We start from the raw sequence: 15,839 nt of genomic DNA, 5'->3' as shown, positions 1-15,839 counted from the left end.
ACTGCCTCGCACCGCCGTGCTGTCCCTGCTGGGCAGGGGGCTGTCCCCAGCTGTCCTACGCCCCTGCGCCAGGCAGCGTGGGGATGCTCCGAGCTCTGGCAATACCCCATGGCCCCACTGATCACCCGCACTCCCTGTCCTGGCTGCGGGGACCATCCCTCCTGCTGCCAGCTGCGCCCCGAGGAGGGAAGCCCAGAGTGGCCACGTGGAGCTGGACCGGGTCCACAGGGAGGGAAGTGATGGCTGGAAGGGCTGGGGCATGGCCAAGCTGTGTCTCCTCCTGGCTCTATCGTCCCTTCATGCCGCTCTCTGTTAGCCACATGCTCTCACCTGCATCGTGCCCCTTCCTGTCCAGCGGGACCTGGTACACGCAGCACCCCCAGGCACGCCGGTGCCAGCCATGGGGTGCCCCTGGGCATGCAGCCCGGCTACAGGGCAAGGGGCAGGGGGCCTGGCTGTCGCCCTGTGCAGAAATGTGTCCTCCCTGGCTTCAAAAGGTCACGATTAGTCCTCAGCCAGTGATTGACATGAGATTGTTCATAAATATTTTGTGCTCAGAGTGATAAAATATTAAACTCCTCCAGCCCACATGGAAAAATATTGCTCTTCCCGGTGTTTATCTTTGTTGCCGGTTATTACAAAACAGCCAAGCCCCCTGAAATATTTATGCCTGGCTGAGTCTCCGTGGGGGCTGGAGCCAGACAGCAGAGCCTACCACCACTTGTCCCCTAACCCCAACGACGATGGGGGCCGGGGATGCTTAGCCATCTCCCCCTGCTGCCAGAAATGCCAGAGCAGCAGCAGCTGGGAGGCACCAGAGGGGACCTGGCGGGGATGTGGCTGGTGCTGGGTGCTGGCACTGCATGAGCCTCGTGCCAGGCCCCTTGTGCCAAGGCTGGGATGTGGAAGCTCTGCTGAGGGGCAGCGCCCCTTGGCACATCTCCACCCTCCCCCCCCACCCCGTCTCTCTGCCCCGCCACGGCCGCTGGTGTCGGGGTCCTCCTGGCCGAGGCACCGTCCTGCTCCATCTGTGCGTCCGGTGCTGGAAGGAGCCAGGTCTTGATGCTGCAGGAGACCTGGGGGAGGACCTTGCTGTGGAGGTGCCAGCTCGTGCCCTCCATTCCTGGTTATCCTCCTGGATCAGGGCTGCTGGGGCTGGGGGATGGCATGGGGCTCACCTTGCTGCAATGCAGCGCAGCAGCAGCAGGCAGTGGGGGAGCTGAGGCATGGGGCGGTGAGGCTTGGGGTAGTGCGGGGACTGTCAGCGCCCCAGCAGCCACCCCAAGCCTGTCCCTGTGTCACCCCCATCACCCTCATCCTGTCCCTCGGTCTCAGAGCTCTCCAGGACAGCGAGGTTCCCAGCATGGGACTGATGGGGACGCGGCACAGCAGGACGCTGGGCGGTTGAACAGGTCCGGGAAGAATTTGGGCAAACGGTGGAGGTTGGTGGGAAGCTGAAACCCTACCTGAAGCCCCCAGAGCTCTCCACATCCCGGCTCGGAATTGGCCACCCAGGGAGCATCTCCCAGAGCTGAGGGCTGGGGAACGCGGGGCAACGGCGGGGCCTCCCCGGGGCACCCGGCGGTGGCTGCGGGGCCGGGGCAGGGCTCGGGACCCCCTGCTCGGGCCGGGGGCGGGCGGGGGGCGCCGGGGCCGAGCCGCAGTGCTGCCCGCTCCGCCCGCCTCTGTGCCCCGCGGGGCGCCGCTGCCCGGGGCCGGGCCGGGGCGGGGGCCGGGGGCGGAGCGGCTCCGCTGGGATGGGGCTGGCGGAGTGTCAGAGGCGGGCGGCGGGAGGCGGGCGGCAGCCGCAGCTCCGGAGACAGCCGCGGCACCGGCACCGGCTCCCGGCTCCTCCCGGCTCAGCCCGCCGGGCCCAGGTAAGAGCCGCGGACCCCGCGCCCGCTCCCAGCCCATCCCCGTGGCCTCGGGCCGCGCCGTGACCCGGCGGAGCCTTTTCCCCGCTCGAAAAGCGATGCCCGGGCACCCCCGGAGCCGTCGGGGTCGCGGCACCGCGGTCGGTGCCCGCAGCCGGCAGCGCCGTGCTGGTGCCGGGGCTCCCGGGGCGGCGGGAGGGGAGCAGAGCCGGGGCACCGGCACCGCGCCGGGGGGCTCCGGGAGCTTCGCCGAGAGCCCCGGGGAAAGATCTGGGGCCGCCGTGCCCAGCCGGGCCCCCAGCGGAGGGGCAGCTCCGGCAGGTGCGGGGTCAGCCCCCGCTCTCCCCACACCGCTGTGGGACCCTGTGCGCCCCTCGGGCCCTGCTCCGGCTCTGCCAGGTAGAGGCGGCCAGCTTTGGGACACCCGGCTGCGTGGGACAAGCTGGGGACACCACGTCCTCACCCGAGCATGGGGCATGGGGCAGGGGCACCCTCATCTCCTGAAGCTGTACCCCTCTTCTTGCAACTCCTCCCCACGCTCCCAGCTCCCCACCGCCCCCCCCGGCTGGACAAGGGGAGCCAAGTGGCTGCGGTGGTGGGGAGTAAGCACCTGGGCCCCATGGGGCCAGAGGGGGACCCCGAGGGCAGCAGGGATGCAGGTGCTTCCAGGCCACATCAGCCAGCTCCCAGTGGGGTGCCCACACTCACACGTATGCCTCCCAAAGCGGCCACACAGCACGCGTGTGCTGCAGCGCCCGACCTTTGCACGCGCACACGCGGCACGCTCAGCCCTGTGGATGTGCGCACTGCACGGGCCTGTCACCAGCACGATGCTGGCAGGAGCGCACTCACAGCACGGTAAAGCAAATGCACGGCACCCCTGCACGGGTGTGCACGCGTCGTGCCCCACACGGGTGTGCAAGCCCGTGCGCAGCGTGTGCCCGTGCAGCTGCACGCGCCTTGCCGCAGCGTGTCCCCTGGCCTGCACACCCACGATTGCACACCTGCCTGCAGGAGAGCCCCGTGCAGTGGCCGTGCCGCGGGGTGCAGGGCTGCGAAGCTGTGCACACACGTGCACGCCATCGTGAGCCGGACACGCATCCTCGGCGGGAGGCAAGGCAGCAGCAGGGGTCCCCCCTCGGTGTCCTGAGGGGGGCTGTGTGCCGGACCAGCCACCCCATGCCCCCGTTACCCCTGTCCCTGTGTGTGTGGGTGTCAGGGAGCTCTTGGGGGGGGGGAGAGCAGGAGCTCAAGGGGGGACAGGACAGACTGCACGTCATAAACACTGCTAATTGCTGATGATTTTGGGAGGGTAGGCTGCAAGCAGCTGGGAGCTGGCAGGAGCCTTCCCACCGCACTACGGCCATCAAGATGGACGTGGCTCTGCCCTGCCAGGTGCTTCACAGCACCCAGATGTGAAGCATCTGGGTGTTCCCAAGGGGCTGTCCTCCCCCCAGCACGATGTCAGCCCAAGCGAGCAGCTCCAGGGAGGGCCATGGGCATCACCAGCTCCCTGACAGAGCTCACAGTGCTTGGGGAGCATCCTTTCAGGAGAGCTGAAGGTGCCCTTCTTCTGACAGCTCTCATCAGCTGCCCTGGAAGAGCCGGAGCCACCTGGGGTCCAGGGCTGCTGGGGTGGGGGTGTCCCCTTCTTCACAGCCCCCAGAAGCCCGGCCCTGCGGGATTCCAGCAGCTGACTTTAAATGGGAAACAAATCCCTTGCATGGTTTGGGAAATGACAACTCATCTCTGAGGGGACCTCATTTACTGCCAAAAAAAGGCCTGTCTGTTGCAAAAGACTTTGATTCCCAGCTCCTCCGTGGTTTATGCAGAAGGAGCCAGCAAACCTGCCTCTTACTTTTACTGAAATCTCTGAATTTAGTGTACGGGGAAGGAAGGGGCGGTGGTGAGAGAACAGCCTTGAGCTCCGCAGGCTGGAGCCAGCCCCGTGCCTCCGCCCTGCGCTTTGTGCTTGGTGCCCAGTGGGGATGGGGCTTGGGGGGGCTCGGGGGGCTGGATGTCCCCCAGGCTCCTCACCTGGAGCAGCCGTCCCCAGTGGGGCAGGCGGCGCTGGGGTCTGGGGGCTCTGCCCAGAGCCAGCATCGGGTCTGCCTCTGTCCCCGCCCTGGGTGATGCCCCTGCCCCTGGGCAACATCCCTGGACCCTTTCCCAAAGCTCTCCCCTGCCGGGCTGTGCTGCTTCGAGCTGCTGTAGGAGCTGGCTCCCTGCCCCCCCTGCACGTGCCAACTCATCCTGGGGAGCTGGGCAGCCGGATCGGCCCCTGTGTGTCTGCCTGCATCTGTGTCACTCGCTGGTGTCCTGCAAGTCCTGGGTCGCTGCTGGAGCTGTCACATCTGCTCAGCTCTCCCTTCCGTGGGCTGCGAGGGGCTCCCTCCTGGGGGAACCTGGGCTGGTGGGGCATCTTGGGGCCAAGGACACGAGATGATACTGCCCAAGTGTCTGGCTCGGCTGCCCCAAGAGTCCCCTCTCAGTTTGGGCGCTGCGTGGGGGGACGATCTCGGTTCACCCCATGGCACCTCTTTGCTTTTCCAGGCACCAAGGGCTCCACCAGGGCAGCGCACCCCCCTGCCATCACCACGCTGTGCCATCCCTGCACCCGATGGCTGGGGCCTGGCTGCCCCCCCTTTGACACCTGGCACCAGGTGACATGGGGCACATGGGCCCCCAGCTGGTGCCATCGCACCCCATGGCGGTCCCCTTTGCTGCCTGGTTCTGGCTGATGCGTCTGGCCTCCTGCCTGGCTGCTGTGCATGGCCCCACCAGCAAGAAGGAGATCAGCACTGAGGGGGACCTGGTCATCGGGGGGCTCTTCCCCATCCACGAGAAAGGAGTGGGCAGCGAAGACTGTGGCAAAATCAACGAGCACCGGGGCATCCAGCGCCTCGAGGCCATGCTCTTTGCACTGGACGAGATCAACAAGGACCCGAGCATCCTGCCTGGAGTGAGGCTGGGCGCCCACATCCTCGACACCTGTTCCAAGGACACCTACGCCCTCGAGCAGTCACTCGACTTTGTCCGTGCGTCCCTGACCAGGGTGGATGGCTCCGAGCACATCTGTCCTGACGGCTCCTACGCTGTGCATGATGATGTGCCCATGGCCATCACCGGTGTCATCGGGGGCTCCTACAGCGACGTTTCCATCCAGGTACCCCACGCAAGATGGGTCTGGGCTGTGGGTAGGAGTGGCAGGAGGGCACGACCAGGCTGCAGAGCTGCCCAACCTCACCGGCCAGAGACCTCCTGGAGCCAGGGAGCCCAGATCCCATCCCGCCCCTGGGCTTGGTGCTTGCTTCCCTGCCGGGCTCTGCCAGGAGGGCTCACATCTGCTAAGGAAAGCCTCCATCTCCACCTGTGTGGGGCTAGGGTGGGTGCAGGCACTCCCTCATACGCCAGCCCTGTCACATCGCTGGCAGCAGCAGGGGAGCTTCAGCTCCTCAGGTGGGAGCCCCTTCTCTGTGGTGGTCCCAGCCCGGCCCAGCCGCCACACAGGGGTCTGCATCCTTGCTGGTGGCTGTCCCTCCATGGGGACAGTGCTTTATTTGCCTCAAGCTCTGCAGCAGCATGCGGGGGCTTCTCACACCAGGATGACCTCGACGAGCAGGTCCACATCTTCGGCACAGCTGCTGGCCTCCCTCCCCTGCACCCGGCGACACACGTACTCCCGCCAGCGGGCCTGGATAGTGCGGGCGGCCTCCTGGTAGCGCTTGTACTTGGTCTGGGCTACCCATGCCCGCACCTGAGCCTGCAGCAGGATGCAGGCCTTCTCCTTCCTGATGTAGTCCTCCAGTGCCTGCAGACGCTGCTGCTCCCGCAGCTGGCTGGCCACCCGGTGCCACCAGGCCTGGATGCGCCGGGCGCTGGTGTCTGCCACCAGCAGCGTCCTCCGCACCAGCTGCCCACGCCACCAGGCCTGGATGGCCACAGCTGCGGCGTTGTGAGGCTCCACCTGCAGGGACAGGGTGCGGGTGGCCTCAATGGTGGCACCTGGGATGGGCGAGGATGTGGCTCGTGGCCCAGGATGGGCAATCGGGATTGAATGGGACTTGGGGCATGTCTCTCCAGCTGACGCTTGGGAGGGGAACGTGTGGGTAATTGGAAAAGGCCCCCAGAGCCATGGGGATGGTCTTGGGAAAGCCGCAAGGTCCTGGGAGGGGGTGTCCCTGGGTCCCTGCTGCTGGGGATGGGGACGTGGGCAGAGATGGGTCACTCCTGGGGGGAAGGGCGGCACAGGATCAGGCAATGTCTGGATGTCCCAGCCCCTCTTCACAAGCACTGCCTGGGGTGGGGGTGTTTAGGCACCCTGTCCCCACATGGGGCTGCCCCAAAGCCAGCTCACCTGTAGCTCCATGGCTCCTGGCCTCAGCAGGGTGGGCACACAGTTGGGTGCAGGATGCCTGCGCTCCACACCCCCTGATGTCAGAATGGCCACGGCAGGGGGGCAGGGGGACGGTGTTCCAGTGCACGGGGGCTGCTGGACAGTGCCAAGCCCCCTGTGTCCCTGCGGCCATGGCACAGCACTGCCACGCTCTGGGGCCTTCTTGCCATTAGGGGGATTTGCCACCAAAAACGTTTGTCCACGTTAATTAAGCAGCATCTCCTGCAAGGGAAGCAGAGCCGTTTAGGCTCTCCCCCCCCCCCCCCCCCCCGCTGCGGGAGAGGGGGGGGGTTTAACGGCCTCATTAGCAGGACTCTCGCTGCTTTGAAGATAACGAGGGGAAGGAAGCAGCTGCAGCAGGCGACTGTGGGTGCTGGTCCCTTGGGGCATGGGGGCGATGGCACCCCCTCTGTCCCCCCTCCCACCCCCACCCCCTCCCCTGTGGATGCCGTCCTTGTGCTGCAGGCACCAACTTTGTCCTGGCGGCCGAGCAGCGCTCAGGTCGCCCGCGGTGGAGTTCCTGCTTTTGCCATGAATCCATTTACTCCCTGCCCTGAATCTCAGAGGGGAACACATGAAATATTAAAATAATAATAATAAAATAATAATAATAATAAGTGAGCAGAGGCTGCAAGCAGTAGGAACACACAGGGATCGCTGAGGGAGAAACCTCTGCAAGAAAACAACCCCAGGTCCCTGTGCCAGGCGCCAAGAGCTGGCCACAGCCAGACTCATCCACCCTGCAGCCCGTGGAGCCCCTGGCCATGCTTGGGACTTCCCTGCCACCTTCTCCATCCTGCCCTCAGCAGGGCCAAGCTGTGCTGGGCAGTGGGCACAAGTTGCTGCCCCGGGAATAGCAGAGTAGGAGGTGTGCATTATGGCCCAGCCCTGGGATGGGCATGCTTCCCTGTGCTCCAGCACAAGGCTGGGGGTCTGGGTGACCCGTGGTATGGGCATGTCTGTCCTGCCTGCTGCCAGCTGATTGCCTCCTTCCCCCTCCTTCCCAGCCTCCAGGGACTGCCTGTCAACCGCTTGCTTTGTCTAGGAGCTGTGGGTACCCGGCTGTGGCCACTCACTCCCCACGGTGCCAGGCAGGGGCTCCCAGGGGCAGTCCTTGGTGGGACCACATCCCCACCTGCCACGCTCCCCTCTCCCCTTCATGCAGGTCGCCAACCTGCTGCGGCTCTTCCAGATCCCGCAGATCAGCTACGCCTCCACCAGTGCCAAGCTGAGCGACAAGTCCCGCTACGACTACTTTGCCCGCACCGTTCCACCCGACTTCTACCAAGCCAAAGCCATGTCGGAGATCCTCCGCTTTTTCAACTGGACCTACGTCTCCACTGTGGCCTCAGAGGGTGACTACGGTGAGACGGGCATTGAGGCCTTCGAGCAAGAGGCTCGCATGCGCAACATCTGCATCGCCACCTCCGAGAAGGTGGGACGCTCCATGAACAAGAAGACCTATGATGGTGTGGTCCGGGCACTGCTGCAGAAGCCCAATGCCAGAGTGGTTGTGCTCTTCACCCGGAGCGAGGATGCTCGGGAGCTGCTGGCAGCTGCCCACAGAGCCAATGTCTCCTTCACGTGGGTGGCCAGCGATGGGTGGGGAGCCCTGGAGAGTGTGGTGGCAGGGAGCGAAGCAGTGGCAGAGGGAGCGATCACCATTGAGCTGGCAGCATACCCCATCCAGGAGTTTGCTGCCTACTTCCTCAACCTCCACCCCTACAACAACAGCCGAAATCCCTGGTTTCGGGAGTTTTGGGAGCAAAAGTTCAAGTGCAGCTTCCACACTCCGGACTGTAGCCGGTACTCCCTAAAGACAGGCAAGTTTGAGCCAGAGTCCAAGATCACCTTTGTGGTCAACGCGGTCTATGCTATGGCTCACTCGCTTCACAACATGCACCAGGCACTGTGCCCCAACACCACCAAGCTCTGCGACTCCATGAAGCCTGTCAATGGCAAGAGGTTCTACAAGGACTTTATGCTCAACGTTAACTTTGATGGTGAGTCCAGAGGTGGGGACGGGGCTTAGCTGCACAGCTGGAGAGGTGGAAGGGCAGGGAAGAGCAAGCAATCGCAATCGCACCCTGACCCTCCAACTTCTGTGGCCTGCCTGCACCTGGGAGCCCCCGTGCCGTGGGCTGTGGTTGTTCAGGATGCTAACAGTTCCACCACTGCCCTTTGTAGGCAACCCAGGCCTTCTGTCCCCATGTGAAGCAGAGCTGGCAACCAACTCCATTCTGCTAGGGCTGTGTGGGACCAGCCACAGCAGGGCCCACCAAGTACATGTGTCCTTGGAGACCTCAGTCGAGCTCTGTGCTTTTTCACATCTCAGCGACTAAACTGGAGGGAGGCCCTTGATCAGGAGCCCACAGATCTGGGGGTCAGAAACATCTCCCCTGTGGTGGGCTGAGCCCAGCTACCCATGTACCATTCAGAGCCATGGAGGTTTAGGAGGGCAGCAACCTTGCAGTGCAGAGCCCTCTCCCCTCCCCGCCCCTACCCTCGCTTTGCCCTGCAGCACTGGCCAGAGGCTGACTAGTGTGGGGGGATCGTTCTCCACCATTGCTTTCAGGATCCCAAGGGGTGCACAGGCAGCAGTTACTGCTGCATTATGGGCATGAAGGCATGGGACAGGTTGGAAATTGGCTCTTGGCTGTGTCTCTTCAATACACCCCCACCTACATGCCAGGATTGAGCGTGCTCCTGCCCCATGGAGTGACCACGCAGTGGTCTCCAAGCAGTGACCATCTCCCTTTCTCCTCCCAGCTCCATTCAGGCCAACAGACACTGAGAGTGTTGTTCGATTTGACCGCTACGGCGACGGGATCGGACGCTACAATATCTTCAACTACCACCACAGAGACGGGCGGTATCGGTACCAGAAGGTGGGCTACTGGGCAGAGGGACTCATCCTCAACACCAGCCTCATCCCCTGGGCGGAGACAGCCGTCCCCGTGTCCCAGTGCAGCGACCCCTGCAAGAAGAATGAGATAAAGAGCATGCAGCCCGGGGACATATGCTGCTGGATCTGCATCCCCTGCCAGCCCTATGAGTACCTGCTGGATGAGTTCACCTGCATGGACTGTGGTCTCGGTTACTGGCCCAACGAGACCCTGAATGGCTGCTATGAGTTGCCCCAAGAGTACATCCGCTGGAGAGATGTCTGGGCCATTGGTCCCGTCACTATCTCTTGCTTGGGTTTTATCTCCACGCTGTTTGTTTTTGGAGTCTTCATAAAGAACAACGACACCCCTATTGTGAAGGCCTCTGGGCGGGAACTTTGCTATATTCTCCTGACCGGTGTCCTCATGTGCTACAGCATGACTTTCATCTTCATCGCCAAGCCTTCCACCGAGGTGTGCACGCTGCGGCGCCTGGGGCTGGGCACATCCTTTGCCGTCTGTTATTCGGCCCTCTTGACCAAGACGAATCGCATTGCCAGGATCTTCAGCGGGGTGAAGGAAGGGGTCCAGCGCCCCCGGTTCATAAGCCCTGCATCACAGGTGGTCATCTGCATGGCCCTCATCTCCTGCCAGCTGATCATTGTCATCATCTGGCTGCTGGTGGAGACACCCGGCACAGGCAAGGAGACCGAGCCTGACAAGAGGTACATTGTCACCCTCAAGTGCAACAACCGTGACTCTAACATGCTCATTTCGCTCACCTACAACGTCCTCTTGATTGTTCTGTGCACGGTCTATGCTTTCAAGACCAGGAAATGCCCTGAAAACTTCAACGAGGCCAAGTTCATCGGATTCACCATGTACACGACCTGCATCATCTGGCTGGCCTTCCTGCCCATCTTTTACGTGACCTCTAGTGATTATCGAGTAAGAGCCTGAATTCTGCGGGCTCCAGCAGGGCCCATCTGGAGCAGTCCTCATTGTTTGGGCCCCACAGGGCTGGGAGAGTCTGGAGAAGGGCTGATGAGGGCCCCCCCGTGCATGCTGCTTCCTGGGCCCAGAGGTCGCAGCGAGGTTGGCTGCACACGGGGTCTTCTGGAGAGGGTCAGCATCCCTGGGGGAGTGGGTGCTGTGGCGAGGGGTGCCCGGAGCAACTCGCTTTGCAGGGTGGTGCGTCCCCACGGGGGCAGGAGCCCTTCAGCAGGGCACTGCTGCACTCCTGACGCCCACCCCTCCGCTACCGCCTCCAGGTGCAGACCACAACCATGTGCATCTCGGTGAGCCTCAGTGGCACCGTGGTCCTCGGCTGCCTCTTCACGCCCAAGCTCCACATCATCCTCTTCCAGCCGCAGAAGAACGTGACCAGCCACCGCGTGGGCACCGCACGGTTCAGCGTCGTGGCTGCCGGCTCCAGCCAGTCCCACGGTGAGCACAGCTGGGCCATGGGGGGGCAGGGGGGCACTCTGGGGAACCTGGGCCGGGGGAGGTAGGGGTGCTGCAGTGCCCACAGATCGCCTGCCCCGTCACCAGCCCTCCTCTCCCTCACCGCAAGTGGCTGTGAGCCCTAGAGCTGCCCCCTGGGGGGGCCCAGCACCATCCCATGGGAACACGGCCACCCCGGGGTGGGTGGGGGGCAGCTCCCAGGCACCTGTCATTGCCACGCTGGGATGCTCTTGGGCGGGTACCACCTCTGGACCCCACCACACACCTGACCCCTGCCTTCCTGGCCAGGCTCAGCCTCGCAGTACGTGCCCACGGTGTGCAACGGCCGCGAGGCGGTGGACTCCACGACATCGTCTTTGTGAAGGCGGGGGGAAGCCGAGCCCCCACCCGTCTGCACCTCGTCCTGGGGGAGCAGTAGCAGCCCCAGTGCTAAGGGCTGGCGGCAGCCGGGAGAGCAAAGCCCCTGCCCCAGCATGAGGCTGCGCTGCGCCACGCTACGTGGTGCTTGTCCCTCACGCCCGTCCCCTGCGCCGAGCCCTGGTGTGCGCCCCAGCCCTCTCGTGCCGACCCCTGCCCAAGTCACGCTTTGTCTGCCTCCAGCTGTGCCGCACCTCACGCTTCCTCCACACACAGCCACATCCCAGAGCACGCTGCCCTCGCCCACCCTGCTTTCCCCTCTGCACTCTCCCCTTTCACGTCCCCCTCACGCTGAGCCATGCCCCTCACCACGCAGAACCCACCCTGAGCGGAGGGGGCTGCGCCCTTGGCAGTTTTACGTTTCCTCGTTTTTACCCTGGGGTTTGCAGGGATCTGGCTGCTAGGACCTGCCCTGGGTTACCCAGACAAGCAGAGCCAGAGCCCCCCCTCCACGCTCCAGTTGCAGGCAGGGGCCAGAGCCCCACAGCAGAGGGACAGGAGCACCCCACAGATGTCCGCTTCATGCCTCGGGGCTGCTGCAGAGCCCAGGAGCAAGTGGGGTGGGGCTCAGACCGAGGGTGGTGAAGGGGACCCCGGTACTTGAGTCCAACCCCTTTTTAAGAGTAGATTCTTTTCTGTGACCAAGATTGTGCTTTTGTTTTTTTTTTTTTGGTAATTTATGTAAATAAAGTGTTTTTTTTGTCGTTTGTTTTAAACGCACTCTTACAGCACCCAGGTCTGGCTGTGCCAGGCAGAGGGGTACGGGGGCACCTGCACTGGCCAGAGGCAGGGCACAGCCTTGGGGGCTCCCACTGCAGCCCCAGCAGCCCCACCACCCCAGGGAGCAGCACTACAAACAAAGGCTTTAATGAGCAGCACTATCAACAAAGGCTTTAATGAGCAAGCTCCTGCAGCTCCTGGGCCCAGGCCCTGTCAGCTGCCACAGAGCTGGGGGCTCCTCCAGCCCTATGCTTCAGGGGGATGATGCAGATGCTGTTCTTGGCTTCTTTGACTCTCCACCACCGGCCCAGCCTGCAGATGACCCAAGTATCACCCTGCACCTCTCCTGCTCCAGCTGGGGGCTGGGGGGGGGGGGGGGGGCAGGGTCCAAGTTCTAGAAAATGGGGCATGGTGATAGTACCGGTGCTCCTGCCCAACGCCAGCCACCAGGAAGTCTCCCATTGCTGAAAACTTCAGGCTGTTGACAAAGCCAACCTAGAGATAACAGCATAGGCATCAGCACCACGGTACTGCAGTCATCCCACGCCTCCTACCACTGGGGGACTTATCCCCCCCATACCACGGGGATGTCACAAAGAGACTCCAGCTTCCGAAATCCCTCGCCGCACTTCCACAGCTTCACACTGCCACTGTGTGAACCTGGAACAGAGATGAAATGTGTGCATCCTGGCAACAGGAAGGGCACAGGGACCTCCCCAGCCCTGCATCCCTCCTGAAGCAAGCATGGGGCTCCCAGCACCAGGCACCTGTAGCCACAAGGTCACTGTTGCGAAAAGCAGCCACCGCCGACACCCAGTAGGGCTGCTCCAGGTCATGGCCGCCCTGTGTCCCATGCGACTGCCTCACCAGCGCCAGAGGCTTCTTCTTTGCCAGCCCCCACAGGGCAATAGAGCTGTGGGGAGCAGGAATGAGGCATGTAGGGGCACAGCCCTGCCCGCCCCTGCACACACTCGCAGCCCTGTATTCACCCATCATCGGCGCCTGACACCATGTGCTCCTCATTGATGAGCTGGATGCAGTCAATAGAGCCCCTACAAAAAAAAACAAAAACAAAAACCACCAGTGATCGTGAGCACTCTTTGAGGATTTATGTATGAAACAGAGACCCAGGCGCACACAGCTCAGCAATGTCCCCAGCCTACTTGCAGGCTCCCAGTGAAGCTGAGCACATGCAGAGGAGTTGCTGGAGCCACCAGCACAAGCCCCCCACCTCCTATCCCAGACCTACTGATGCCCATAGAAGATGAGTTGCGACTCCTCTGGGATCTTCCAGACCCGCACAGTGCCATCCCGTCCCCCTGAGGTCACACAGCACTCCCGGCTCAGGCTGTCCAGCCCCGTGATAACATCCTGGTGCCCAAAGCTGGTGGGGAACACGAGAAGTTGTAGGGAGCACAGCCCTACATCCCTACCCTTCCTCCCTCACACCCTTGTCCCAGAAGGGCCTTACAGGGTCTCCACATAAGCATTCTCCGCCACGTTCCAGACCTTGACTGAGCGGTCATGGGAAGCGCTGTACAGCTGGTACGTGCCCTTCTGGAAGGACAGGCCCTGCGGAGGGACATATGGACACACAGACACACTGTTGGGTACCTACCGCCCAGCTGTCCCCAAGGGTGCCGGCAGAACTGGCTGTGCCTCACAGGGGACACCCCATGGGTACCAGGCCCCCACATCCCTAGGCTCAGCATGAGGAAGCAGCACCCCTTGCCTGCCCAGTGGCAGGAGCCCTCCTCCCCATCCTACCACAGCCAACAGCCCCACTCACCGACACGGCATCGCGATGGCCAGTGAACGTGTGAAGGCGCTTGCAGGTGGCTGCCTCCCAGACCAGGATCAGCTTGTTCCTGTCTCCTGTAGCCTGGCAGAAAGCAAGGGATGCCCAAAAACCTGCCTGACCATACCCACAGCTCCCACCCCATGTACTTGGGTGGGCCCAGGGACCTGCTCTTGATACCAGTGGGGGTAAAGGCTGATTCAACCCTGCAGCATTCAGTTCAGGAGAAGCAACTGCCCTCCAGAACCCTGAGAAGGGATGTTCCCCAACCCAGCAGCTCAGGAGCACACAGGGACAGGGCCAAGCAGCACTGGGGACAGCATGTGGCCCCATGTGGCAGCATCACCCTCCCATCACTGTACCAGGTATTTGCCGTCCGACGAGATTGCCATGCAGAGTACATGGGCTGTGTGCCCCATGTGCTGCCCTTCTGTGCCTTTCTTCCCCCCGGGCATCACGTATAGCCTCTTCCCGCTCTCCACATCCCCTGTGGGGACAGGCAGTGCCATCCATCACCCCCAGGAGCAGAAACAAGACACAAGAAGCCCAGAGCAACACAACCAGCTCTGCAGCTGAGCCCCAAAACCAGCAGCCTTGTGCTTTGCAGAGTTTCCTGTCCTCCAGGGAAGGTGCCTCCAGGCAGTGCAAAGCTGAGCCACCTCTACCCGTGGCCCTGCCACTGCAGCCCCCAAGGACAAGCAGAACCACTTGCATTTGATGATGGAGCCATCCTTGGCAGCTGAAAAGATGAACTTATCATCTGGAGAGATGACCAGGCAGGTGATGGGCTGCTGGTGTCCCCGCAACACTCGGATGCTCAGCGGGTCCGGAGGCTGCACCTGGTGGGAGCACAGCCATGAGCGAGGCCAGCGCCAGCCCCGGCCGAGGCCCGGGGACACCCGCTGCCACCCACAGCCCACTCACCTCCTTGGCAACCAGGCGCTGTAGCCGGCCCTTCTGCTCGAGCTAGGGAGGGACCGCAGGGGGCTCAGGGACCGCTCCCTGGCCTCCCCCTCGCCCCCCGAGGTCGGGCCCGGAGCCCCCCTCGGCTCACCACGTCCTCCTTCAGGCGCTCGCCGACGGGGTCCCCGAGGAAGGCGGCGTCCTCCTCTGCCTCCTCCTCTGCCCGCTCCTCCTCTGCACCGGGGGCGCAGCGTCAGCCCCGCGCTGCGCCCGCCCGGCCCCGCTGCCTCCCGGCCCGGCCGCCCGCGCTCACCGTGCCGCCGGAGCTGCTCCAGGTACAGCTTGGCCAGGCGCAGCTTCTTCTCCTGCGGCGTCTCCTCCACCTCCTCCTCCTCCTCCTCCTCATCCTCCTCCCGCCGCCGCCGCCGCTGCTGCTGCCCCGCCGCCGGGCTGAGGGACACGCGTCAGCGCCGGCCCGGCCGCACCGGCAGCCCCGGGAGCCCCGGGCCCTCACCTCTCCGCCTCCGAGTCGCTGGACACCTCCTCGTCGCGGGGACGGGCGGACGCCGGCCGCGGCTTCCCCCCGGTGGCTGGGCCCTGCGGGACGCAACGGCACCGGCACCGTCAGCGGCGCCAGGGACCGGGCGCCGAGGCCAGGGCTCGGGGCCGGGGTCCCGGGGCTCGGGGCCCCGGGGCTCGTAACGGAGCCGCACTCACCGCCGGCCGCCGCCGCCGCCCCGCCGCGGCCCCGCGCGCCTTCCTGCCCGCTGCCGCCATGCTGCCGCCGCACGTGCGCTCCGCCCCGCCCCAGCCCCAGCCCCGCCCGGCAGGGGGCGGTGGCGCCGGGCGAGGAAATGGCGGCGGGGCCGTGCCGTGGGGCTGTGCCGTGGGGCTGTGCCGTGGGGCACCCGCCCGGGGCGAGTTTTTCCGTGAGGAACGAAGGGACAGCCCTACAGCAGCTGCCCTTCAGGGCGTCGTGGCCGCGGTGACTTTGAGGTGGCTGAGTTTAAAGCCCGCGGGGACGGCAGGAAGGCGGGCAGCAGGGCTGCGGCCCCGGAGAGCAGACTTCGGGGTGCTCAGGGAGCTGGGTGGCGAGCTGCCCTGGGAACCTCCTCCTGGAAACACGGATCAGAGCTACCAGTGCCGGTCACTGCTAAGCGCCACATCCTAAGAGCACAGAACAGGCAGTTCCCAAAGCCCGCGGATCAAGCAAGCAGGGCAGGAGGGTGCCTTGGCTGAGCAGGTGAAGCCAGGGATAGAAGAATTAATCACATTAATGATTTCTAAATAAAACAATCGTTATTATTAAAGCCAGGAATGGAAGAATGGAGGCTTGCTTAATCGCATTAAAAATAGATGTTGCTGAGTGTCTTTGCTTACTA

General features: G+C 63.7%; 2 protein-coding genes across 2 annotated transcripts; one reads left to right on the top strand and one right to left on the bottom strand.

The window, feature by feature from the left end:
* Positions 1-1,729: 1,729 nt before the first annotated feature.
* Positions 1,730-11,156, top strand: GRM2 (glutamate metabotropic receptor 2). The gene is made up of 6 exons (XM_035337324.1): positions 1,730-1,877; positions 4,428-5,040; positions 7,436-8,273; positions 9,040-10,103; positions 10,427-10,601; positions 10,908-11,156. The coding sequence occupies exons 2-6, from the start codon at positions 4,543-4,545 to the stop codon at positions 10,979-10,981; spliced, it is 2,649 nt and encodes an 882-aa protein (XP_035193215.1). The 5' UTR covers positions 1,730-1,877; positions 4,428-4,542; the 3' UTR covers positions 10,982-11,156.
* Positions 11,157-11,900: 744 nt separating this feature from the next.
* RRP9 (ribosomal RNA processing 9, U3 small nucleolar RNA binding protein) lies at positions 11,901-15,234 on the bottom strand. The gene is made up of 15 exons (XM_035337884.1): positions 15,175-15,234; positions 14,972-15,054; positions 14,771-14,907; positions 14,609-14,691; positions 14,479-14,520; positions 14,267-14,393; positions 13,917-14,041; positions 13,546-13,638; positions 13,228-13,328; positions 13,006-13,140; positions 12,746-12,808; positions 12,524-12,669; positions 12,337-12,416; positions 12,178-12,251; positions 11,901-12,068 (listed from the first exon to the last, which is right to left on the bottom strand). The coding sequence occupies exons 1-15, from the start codon at positions 15,232-15,234 to the stop codon at positions 11,930-11,932; spliced, it is 1,488 nt and encodes a 495-aa protein (XP_035193775.1). The 3' UTR covers positions 11,901-11,929.
* Between the last annotated feature and the right edge of the window lie 605 nt (positions 15,235-15,839).

The sequence above is a fragment of the Oxyura jamaicensis genome, chromosome 12 (genome assembly GCF_011077185.1).
Source record: "Oxyura jamaicensis isolate SHBP4307 breed ruddy duck chromosome 12, BPBGC_Ojam_1.0, whole genome shotgun sequence".
NCBI classification, from domain to species: domain Eukaryota; kingdom Metazoa; phylum Chordata; class Aves; order Anseriformes; family Anatidae; genus Oxyura; species Oxyura jamaicensis.
This window is presented reverse-complemented; position numbering and strand designations above follow the sequence as displayed.